This window comes from Mangifera indica, chromosome 11 (genome assembly GCF_011075055.1).
Source record: "Mangifera indica cultivar Alphonso chromosome 11, CATAS_Mindica_2.1, whole genome shotgun sequence".
NCBI classification, from domain to species: domain Eukaryota; kingdom Viridiplantae; phylum Streptophyta; class Magnoliopsida; order Sapindales; family Anacardiaceae; genus Mangifera; species Mangifera indica.
In genome coordinates this window covers 12,099,060-12,110,427 of record NC_058147.1, presented here as the reverse complement: position 1 = coordinate 12,110,427, position 11,368 = coordinate 12,099,060, and the positions used below count along the sequence as shown (strand labels likewise).

The 11,368-nt window shown below is 29.6% G+C and overlaps 2 protein-coding genes across 7 annotated transcripts in view; both read right to left on the bottom strand.

Moving 5' to 3' along the window:
• Positions 1-3,512: 3,512 nt before the first annotated feature.
• LOC123229120 (pentatricopeptide repeat-containing protein At1g12300, mitochondrial-like) overlaps positions 3,513-11,368 on the bottom strand; it is a 97,293-nt gene continuing 89,437 nt past the window's right edge. Inside the window, exon 3 of the transcript XR_006504800.1 lies at positions 3,513-3,739. The gene's annotated coding sequence lies outside the window, so the exon portion shown is untranslated. The remainder of the gene's footprint in view (positions 3,740-11,368) is intronic.
• LOC123229125 (pentatricopeptide repeat-containing protein At1g62930, chloroplastic-like) lies at positions 3,753-5,942 on the bottom strand. Of its 6 annotated transcripts, XM_044654735.1 has the most exons (4): positions 4,741-5,942; positions 4,531-4,560; positions 4,442-4,473; positions 4,015-4,354 (listed from the first exon to the last, which is right to left on the bottom strand). In XM_044654735.1, exons 1-4 carry the CDS (start codon positions 5,633-5,635, stop codon positions 4,181-4,183), a joined length of 1,131 nt encoding a protein of 376 aa, XP_044510670.1. In that variant the 5' UTR covers positions 5,636-5,942; the 3' UTR covers positions 4,015-4,180. The 6 variants fall into 6 exon arrangements, 5 of the variants coding, with proteins under 5 accessions (XP_044510670.1, XP_044510666.1, XP_044510669.1 ...); XR_006504807.1 differs by adding an exon at positions 3,753-3,930 and having other exon boundaries at positions 4,103-4,560; XM_044654731.1 differs by having other exon boundaries at positions 4,015-4,109; positions 4,140-4,560.

Below are 11,368 nucleotides of genomic sequence, written 5' to 3'. Positions count from 1 at the left end.
GGGTAGCTAAGATATATAATTGATATGCATGCATGATTGTAATTTAAATTAAAATTTTAAAGGACCGATTAATAATTTCATTATTGTTTATTAGCCAACAACATAAAAATGGCTCATTAGTTTATCTTAGATGAACTAAGCTCGTTTGAAACAAACTTTCTATCACAAAAACAACATTCCTTTCCCTTCTCTCTACCCCTCGGGTTTTGGTGTTTTTGGCTTGGAGGTGCAACTTTTTTGAGATTTTTTAAAGTGAGAGACTCCTTCCATCATCCTACATCTAAAGCAAAGGAGCAGGTAATCTTCTAACCTTCTCATGTATGTCTCTTTTCATGCTTTGATTCTTGCTTTTATGTATATGCATGCCCATTTTGCTTCATTCTTCTTCCCCATTTATTTCAAAAACTATGTCACTGCTGATCAAGAATTAAAATTTTCTCATCACATACATTAACAAACACTTCACTTTGCATATTTAAAAATAACAATATATTTAATGAATAAAGCTACATGTACAAACAAATATTATCAACTTATTTTTTATAAACCGATGTGACAATTTGTAGTTGAATAATATGATTGCTTATTTTTTTATCTTATTTTAACATTATCTAATCACATATTGTTATATTAGATTATACAAATAAGTTAATAAAATTTGTTTTTATACATATTATTTTTCATATTTAATTACTAAAACAATAATGTGTATTTTAAATCTTCGTACATTGACCTTGAAATGGTATTGATACTAAACAAGGTTAAAATTCAAAAAATTTTAAAAATATATAGAAGAATTAATTGTTGAAAATATTGTTAGTAACACATCCTTAAACAAATTTAAACTGCAACTTACAAGAAGAAACAAGCCAAAATTATCTAATTTAATTTATTATAAATGTTAAAATATGAATTAATTGTATATTAGAATATTAAAATATATGAATAATACATAAGTGTATACCTATCATAAATCTTATATAAAAAAATAAAATTAATATAATTAATATACAATAACGTAAAAAGGGAAAATATATATTTAGAATATTTGCTAATTTAGGAAATAAAATATTTGGATTATATTCTAATATAGAATATAATATATTCAAAATCTATTCAAATATATTATAACTGCAATAATATATTTGAAATATATTCAAACACACCCCTTAAACTTAAGTAAGCAAATAAAATAGAAAATAATATATATTTTAGTTAGGCTTGCTCACGCCCTTGCTTTTACATATGAAAAAAGTGGAAATATGAGTTCATTAGTTTGGGTGTATTCACACTTTCACTTATGTAGAAAGTGAAAAGATGAGTTTTCAGTTCAAATATTGTTACGCTTTCATCTGCATAGAAAGTGAAAAAATGAGTTTATCAGACTCACACCTTCACCTATATGAAAAGTGAAAAGATGAGTTTGCAAACGTGATGTTGCTTAATTGAGTTTGCAAACTCAACTTTTATGTTTGCAAACTCATCTTTTCACTTTCCACTTAGGTGAAGGCATGAGAGAACCTAATAAAATCATCTTTCTACTTTTTACACAAATGACAGCATAAGCGTGCCCAAACTAAAACTTATATTTCCACTTTCTACATAGGTGAAGGCATAAGTGTGTCCAAAGTAATAAACTCATTTTTTCACTTTCCATATATGTGGAGATGAAGACATAAGTGAGCTTAACTAAAATGCCAGAAGGATGCTTGTCTTTGATACCATCCAAAAATATGAATAAATTGTATTTTTTTGTATATTAAACTATCTGAATAATACATAAATTTTTTTGTATATTAAACTATCTATCATAAATTTTATATAAGGAAATACAAATCAAGATAATTAATATACAATAATATAAAAAAGGAAAACATATATTTAGAATATCTGTTAACTTAGGAAATAATATATTTAGAATATATTCTAATATATAAAATAATATATTCGAAATCTATTTAAATATATTCTAACCGAAATAATATATTTAAAATATATTTTAACAATAAATAATATTTTCTTTTCTTAGTTTTTTAAGGGAAATAAAACAAACAATCATCTAATTTAATTTAATTATTGTAATCACGCAAATTTGTAATAAGTTTTCAATGTATAAAATTAAAAAGGAATTGAGAGTAAGAAAATTAAAAAAAGTTATATTGATTCCGAAATATTTAACACTAATTGGTAAGCAAACTTGTTAACAAAGAATCATGCTTCGCTCAAAATTTCAGCCACATAGACAAAAAAATTAAAGCATTGCCTAAATTTCAACTTAGAGTAAATATAGTTTTGATTTTTATTCATTATAAAGAACACCTACAATTTTCAAGGGCATATTAATTAAAAGGCCAAAAAGTTTATTCCCACACAAGGCCAGAATAAATTACAAGTAGTTTAGAAGTGTTGGAATTATAGGGACAAAAATTAGAAGTAGATATCAGAAAAAATATGACTATGGATGTTATTACTGTGTAACCATATCAGAAAAATATGACTGATGCATATTTTTAAATGTAGATGTTATTATTGTGTAACTGTTTTCACAAACATAATTTTGTGATTATCTGAAACAATAATACTATTTAATGATATACCATTTATGTATCCAAATTATGTATAAAAATTATGTACGTATAATATTGCTCTTCACGAAAGGAATACTATTTAATGCTAATTTAATTGGTTTACCCTTTCTTTTTTTTTTTATAGGTTTATTTGGATTATGTTACTTTTAGGTGTTATATACATTTTAATAACGATTTGTTATTCCCTTCTTTCTCTTTTATTTTCTATTGCATTTTAGGGTTATTGAGTATCATGTGACTCAAGTGAATGGATTCTGATTTAACCTTGCTACTTTGCTAGTATACTTTTTCGAGATTCTGACGATACTCCAGTTAGTGCTCCACCACACTTAAGGGATTTGTATGATTGCCATTAACATAATTAGTGTGAAATGCAGCTTTTTCTATTGGCGGATATATGTATAATTGAAGTCATTTTAATTAATTTGTATATGTGAACTTTGTAATTTCTTTTTTATTTTTCTTTTTGGTGTTTGGTGGGAAAAGTTAGTAACTACTTTTTAACATCATGCAAAGTGAGAAACTACTTTATAATTTGTTGCACACTAGTGTTGTTGACACCATAATTAATAGTTCCTCATGTACATTTATAATCTAATTGTTGATGATGCTGAGAAGAGAGACTCTAATTTTGACACAAGCCTCAAAGACAAGCCCTATTATCAGTGCATTAATTAAAGCGTAAGGCTAATTTGTGTTGTGTGATAGCAGTAGTCTTCCACTCGCAATTTGAAACTCCATTCTGCTAGCAAACTTTAAAAGCCCATTTTTGAGATAACTGATCTTAGGTACCAAAAAGAGCAAAGAAATCAAAGGATGCAGAAGAAAATCGCCAAATTAATCAGAAGAATTTTGGTTGCCATATAGAATATCCAAAAAGCACCACAACTCTCTTAATCACTAACCAGACTTGACTCTTCGTGCACTTGTTTGGCAGTTACAATTAAGAATAATTATTCCACGTAAACAATAAATCGAGAAGTAAATGTATCGAAACCTCTCAAGGACCCTCTAGTGATGGATCACAAGAGAGATTCCCTTCTACCAGGAAGGCAGCATCATCATCCAAGTTCAACTTAGCATCAGCTACCACCAACTTCTTACTAGAGACTTCATCAAGGGGATTCATCTCTCCAAAGAAATAAAGATTCCTACTAACATTGATTGGTAAAAACGAACAAATAATGCAGAGACTATATTTATGTTTGTATATTACAAGTAGCACTAAGAGTACACAGATGAGATATACATGTTCATACAATTTCTCAATAGCATCATTTTGATCGGTGGCCTTAGGTGATAAACCATCTACAACCTTACAAGCATCTTTGTCAGTATTTTCCTTTGAAAACAAAAATAGGCAACTGTCAGAAACAAAGATGTATACTAATATAGCAACTTGGTAGTCAAGCCAAATCAACAGAGATGAAGACAAAATCTATAACTTCAATTATATGACTTCTTCATTAATGGATTCACATAAATACAATCACCACTACAATGTTGGCACACACCTTTACACGGAAACTTTAACGTTTGCCAGGGCTCTCTTGATAAGCTATACTCCCCTGGAAAATGCACTTACTCAACAATCAACATCCTGTTGGTTCTTGGGTTGAAAAGGATGGTAGCAAATTCAGGACTTCACGATAATCTTCATGCTTTCCCAGTAAATCTAATATTATTGAACCTATGGATGCATCTGGTTTCACATTTCTCTCTTTCATTTTGTGAAGAAGTTCCACCACTTTTAAAGTCTCATTATTCTGCAAGAAACCAGACATAAGCGTATTGAAAGCGACCAAATTTGGCGCAACACCATTTTGCTCCATATCTGAGAAACATTTACTTGCCATTTCTAACTTTCCTTCCTTACAAAATCCATGCATTATAATGCTATATGTAATAACATCTGGAACAAAGCCATTACTATGTAATCTGTTGAACATTTCCCAAGCAATATTGAGTCTCCCTGTTTTGCACAACCCATTAATGAGACAACTGAAAGTTGTGATGTTAGGTTGAATGTTTCGATTTATTAAAGTATGGAACAGTTCAACAGCCTCCAAAACACAACCATTTTTGCAATACCCATCAAAAAGAATATTATACGTAAATAAATCGGGAGGCAAATTACTAAGTTGCATCTTACCAAATAGCTTTTTTGCATGTCTGACATTACCGTTCATAAAAAGCCCAGATAGCAAGGTATTATAAGTAACAACATCTGGCCTAACTCCCTCTGAAGTCATTTCCTCATAAAGATTCAAGGCTTCATCAATTTTTCGATTCCTGCAATACCATTTGATCAGAGTATTGTAGCTAACTACATCAGGTGTGCATCCCATACTCAACATTGAGGCTAAAAGTTCCTTGGCATCATCAATTTTATTTGTCAAGCATAAACCCTCCATCAAAATATTGTAGCGAAAAACATTAGGCTTACACCCCACACTTGCCATGGAATCAAATAGCCTTCTAGCATCATCAATTTGACCTGCCAAGCAAAAACCTCTCAAAAGTGTGTTATAAGTTATTGTGTTGGGATAGACACCTCTATGGATCATTAGTTGGAACAACCCCTTGGCTTCATCCATCTTTCCATTGATACAGAGCTTATCAATTACCACGCTAAATGTCACCACATTAGGTTTTACACCTTCCTCCAACATCTCTATAAACAAAGTTTTAGCCTCCTCCCAATTACATGTATTACACAAACCATAAATTAGAGTGGTGTAAGTAATCACGTCTGGATTAATGCCCTTGGTCTTCATTTCTGAAAACAGTTTCTTTGCCTTGCCTACTAACCCATATTTGCAGAGACCATCAATAATTGTAGTATAGCAAACAGTATTAGGCTTACAAATGACACCAAATTCACCATTCCCGCTATTCATTTCTTCAAACAACTGAAGGGCAACAGTGACATTACCAGTTCTACACAACCCGGTAATCAAAGTCCCAACTGTAACCACATCCGGTCTACAACCAACCGAAACCATTTTCCTAAAAAATTCAATGGCCTTCTTAATCTTGCCCGCCATACAAAGACCATTAATCAGACTAGTAAAAGTCAAAGCGTTTGGGTAAAAAACCTCCTAAAAATACTCCCAAAAACAACAAAACCATCAGAATCGCGGGCCATTTTGCTTAAGCAATCAATTAAAATGTTCAAAATAATGAGATCCGGCAACAACCCAGCTGAAATGAATCTCGTGTACATCACAAGAAGTTGATCAAAATGTTTTTTCTTAATTAGTGCCGAAAACAAAACACTGAAGGAAGTCATAGCAGGAGTTGGGTGCATATGAATCATGTAATTGAAGGAATCAAAAGCTTCATCAAGAGAAAAGTTACCTGACCTGCAGTTTACATGAAGGAAATTATAAAGTTGAGAATGGTGCTTAAGAGTGGAGATGTGTTGGGTGGTGATTTTGTGTGTTGATTTTGGAAACTGAAGAAAGAATAGATGAAGATGAAATTCTAACATTGAAAGATGATTTTGAAGAAACAAGTGAAGTTTTAAGAAACATTTTCAGAGGACATTTGAAAAAAAAAACCCTAAAAAAACATTTCTTTTTTAATATACAGTCTCTCTTCAAATTCCCTTTGAGCAGCTCTAAATTTGCATATTTAAAAAAGAAGAACTAACTGATTAAAAGTTAAAAATTGTAATTAATACACCAACATTATTTGTTCTTGTTAAATTTAATTTTGATACATAAATATCACAACAATATATAGATAAGATAATTGTTATCAATGAAATGAAGGAAATATTTTCATTATTAATTACAATATATTAATCAATTTTAACATGTAAACTACCTCACTTTAATCAAGAATCAATTTTTCTATACATAACATTAATAAGAACTTCATTTTGCATATTCACAATTAGTAATATATTTAGGGAAAAAGAACTATTCCCACCCAACTTTTAGTCTACTCTCAAATCATACTATGACACATTAAAACCCAAACACCAACCATGAACTAACTACCATCCAAATTTTTAGTTAAGGACAGGGGTAAATCTATTTTACCTATAAATAAAAAAAAAAAACCCTAAATGTTTTTTTGAAACAAATCTGGTCGATTCGGGTTTTACTTCAGATTTTACTGTCAAACATTTCTTGAATAATTGAATAATTTATTTTATTTTAAAATTATTTAATCATATAAATTAAATTATACAAATGAATTAATAAAATTTATTTAGGTATATAATATTTTTTTATTTTAATTATGTAGACAGCAATATGTACAGTAATAAAATCAAGAAATTTTAAAGATACACATAAGAATAAATTCTTGAAAATGAACAGCTAACACTGACGCATCGCATCAAACAAATCTAAACTGCAACTTAAAAGAAGAAACAAGCCTCATCTTCGATGAAGGCTCTCTCTCCGATGAAGGCTTCATCCGATGACAGAGGATTTGTCATATAGACAAAAATGAATCCCTTTCGCCTGGATGATTTGTTGTTGTTTAGAAAAAGACAAAGATGATTCATTTTTATCTTTGTTTGGATGAAGGATGGCTAGACTTTCCTTCTCCATTTGGTGACAATGATGACCCAGAGATGATGAAGACGATGAAGAGAAGATAGTCGAAGATGGATTGGTCAATCACGAAAAGAGAAGGTAGCCAGACAGAGATGGAAGGTTGCCAAAAATTATTAACTGTAGGGGGCAGAATATAATGTTTTAAAACTTAATCTTAGGGAGAAATTATTAGTTTTATAAACTAATAAGAAAAATGATATAAACTTATGTATTATTGATTAAATTACATACTCTATTAGAGAATCTTAATAGAAGTTGAATGATGAGTGAGTTTTTGAGTTTTTAAAACATTACAAGTAGGAGTTTGAAGATAGACTAAACCCTAGATAAGAATAAGTTTTTTGGCCTTTAATTTATTATGAATAACATTTTATTTTCTCTCGGTTCTTAAGGGAAACAGAACAAATAAAGTGAAACAACCCTTAATGTAATCATGCAAACTTCTAATAAATTTTCAATGTATAAATATAAATAATAGAGAGAAAGAAAATTTTTAAAAAAAAATTATCGATTCTCAAATATTTAATGGTAATTGGTAAGCATAATTGTTAACAAATAATCATACTTTTCTTAAATTTTCTGCCACGTCGATAAGAAAATTAAAGCATTGCAAGAATTTCATCTTTGAGCAAATATAATTTTGATTTTTATTCATTATAAAAAACACCTACAATTTACAAGTCATACTTTTTTCTTTTCCCTCTTAAACACGCTTGAGCACTTTTTCCTTTAATTAAAAGGACACAAACAAATCATACTATTTAAAAAATTAAAATAAAGGCCAAAGGACTTTTTCCCACCAAAGTATACTGATTTCTCAAGTTTCCCCTCATTAATTTTGAAAATCCTATTTACCTACTTACGGATGGTTAAATTTAAGGGTTTCAAAGGTGAAATCGTCACTTTATCTGAAGTATAAAAAAATAAACTTAAATTTTATTTTATTTTCTCTCCAAACCTAAAAACTAACATTGTCCTCCAATCCAAGTTTTCAAAAACAACATTTCCCCCGGTAGGATTTCCAAACTTTTAGATCTAATTTTTCGATAATGACCAAACATCTACTCTTTCTCTCTGGCGCCTTCTCCTTCCAGCCGTGCAACTTTGACACTGTGTGGCGTCGTCGTCATTGACAAAGACAATGCCACATGACGTCGGAAGATGCATGACCAGAAGGAAGAGGCACCAGAGAGGAAGAGTAGGTGTTTGGAGATCACCGGTCGTTGTCGAAAAAATTGGATTTGAAAGTTTGGAAATCCTGGGGGGGAAATATTGTTTTTGAAAACTTGGGTTAGGGGACAATGTTAGTTTTTAAAGTTTGGGGGGGGGGGGGGGAATGATATGACTAACGAACTCAGTTAATTTTAATCACCCATAAGTGGGTAAATGAGATTTTCAAAGTTAACAAAGGAAAACTTAGGAAATCAATATACTTTGGACGGGGGGGTGGGGGTGAATAAGTCCTTTGGCCTAAAATAAAAAAGAAAATTATGCAAAGTATATCAAGTATATGGAGGCTCAAGCAATGTAAACACTATGGAGAAGGGTGGATGACTTGTGCTCAACTTGCATCTAGAGTGGTCAACTCATGATCGAGTGATGCCAAAAAGAAAAAAATGAAAAGAGAAATCGTCAAAGAAGAAAAAAGAATCAATATCGAAGAAGAAGAATATAAAAAACCATTAAAGAAGAAGAAGCATCGACATGGTGAGATTAAGTGTTACTACACTAGTCAGATATCAATCTTGGGTAGAACAACAATCTAAACTCAAACTAGCTCATATCACATCCACCTTAAACTATGAGAGACCATTTTCTCAATATTGCCAACACCAATCTTGAAAAGCATTCCCCATTCCAACCTTTCTTTTGTTGTCTTTAACTCAATTCTAGTAAATTCTTTCCTTAATTCATCCAAGACAAACTTTAGAATGATACTTGACATGTTACTATACTTAGTGAGCACACTCTATAGTCACATGTAGCTTTCTAAGGTTTAAAACCCAACTTCACTTCAACTTGGTTCAAAATCGTAGGCCCACTAAAATATGCAACTCAAAAGACTGAGTTCCAATTTGACATATCTAAACATTGGAATACCTATATTAGGTTGTTGTCAATATGATTCGAAATAAGGTTGGTAACTTGCTTTCTAATATAAAAGGTAAGCTTATGCTCATGAATACTCTAACTAATAGTTTCAGGAAAAATGGCCATGTTGGACATACATTGTTTGTATGTGGAGATGAATGATGATTAAGACATAATCTGTTGACTAAGAAAATGTTAAGTTTAGGATATCCACTGATTCGATCTAGATTTGAGTTTCGAAACAAATGTCAATAAATATTTGAAATTAAAATCTCTGGCCAAAGTATAATGTAAGTTATATGAAGGATGTTCATGATCAAGTGTTTTGAATATATCAATTGACGATCTGTATAGAATTAAAATTAGAGTTTTGATTAACCATGAACCTAAAATCAATCAGGATTAGATGATAGAAAGATCTTATCTACACGAAATGTACGATTGGAGATATTAAGTTCAATAGAGTGTTTCTTCATCTTGGTTTAAGGGCTACGACACATCGCTAGATGTTTACCATAATCGTTGAGTTTTCAAATGCACTTTTGGATTGTCCAAAAAAAGACTTAGGACTATGTCATGGTGAACTTAAAATGTCACACTAATAAACCAAACTTTTGAGAGTAAGGAGTAAATTATCTAGGGTTGGCTAACACCTTCTGAAGAATAATTAAAATTAGTATTAGATAAAATGTTATATGAGTACAAAAGTAACATTTTAAAAGTTAAAATATTTGTGAAGTGGAATTAGGGTAACTAATATATATAATTGATATACATATATGATCGTAGTTTAAATTAAAAATTTAAAGAAACCAATTAATAATTTCATAATTGTTAATTAGCCACCAACATAAAAATGGCTCATTAGTTTATCTTAAATGAACTAAGCTCATTTGAAACAAACTTTCTGTCACAAAAACAACATTCCTTTCTGTTCTCTCTACCCCATAGGTTTGGGTGTTTTTTTGGTTGGAAGTGAAACTTTTTTGAGATTCTTTAAAGTGAGAGACTCCTTCTATCATCCTACATCAAGATTAAAGCAAAGGAGTAGGTAATCTTCTAACCTTCTCATATATGTTTCTTTTCATGCTTTGATTCTTGCTTTTATGTACATGCATGTCCACTTTGCTTTATTCTTCTTCCCCATTTATTTCAAACACTATGACACTGCTAATCAAGAATTAAAATTTTCTCATCACATACATTAACAAAACACTTCACTTTGCATATTTACAAATAGCAGTATATTTAATAAATAAAGTTGCGTGTATAAACAAATATTATCAACTTATTTTTACAAACGGATATAATAATTTGAAATTGAATAATGTGATTGTTTATTTTTATCTTATTTTAAAATTATCCAATTACATATTGTTATATTCGATTATACGAATAAGTTAGTAAAATTTGTTTGTATATATATTATTATTCATGTTTAATTACTAAAACTATAATGTGTATTTTAAATCTTCATACATTGAACTTGAAATAGTATTGATACTAAACATAGTTAAAATTCAAAAAATTTTAAAAATATATAGAAGAATAAATTGTTGAAAATGTTATTAGTAATACATCCTTAAACAAATTTAAACTGCAACCTACAAGAAGAAACAAGCCAAAATTATCTAATTTAATTTATTATAAATGTTAAAATATGAATAAATTATATATTTAGTATATTAAAATGTTTAAATAATAGATAAGTTTATACCTATAATAAATCTTATATAAGATAATAAAAATTAATACAAGCAATATACAATAATATAAAAAAAGAAAACATATATTTAGAATATTTGTTAACTCAGGAAATAAATTATTTAGAATATATTCGAAATCTATTCAAATATATTATAACCGAAATAATAAATTTGAAATATATTCTAACACCCTCCTCAAACTTAAATAAGCAAATAATATAAAAAATAATATATATTTTAGTTAGGCTCGCTCACGCCCTCGCTTTCATATATGAGAAAAGTGGAAAGATGAGTTTATTAGTTTGAATACGCTTATGTCTTCACTTATGTAGAAAGTGAAAAGATGAGTTTTTAGCTCGAACATGGTCACGCCTTCATCTGTGTAGAAAGTAGAAGGATAAGTTTAACA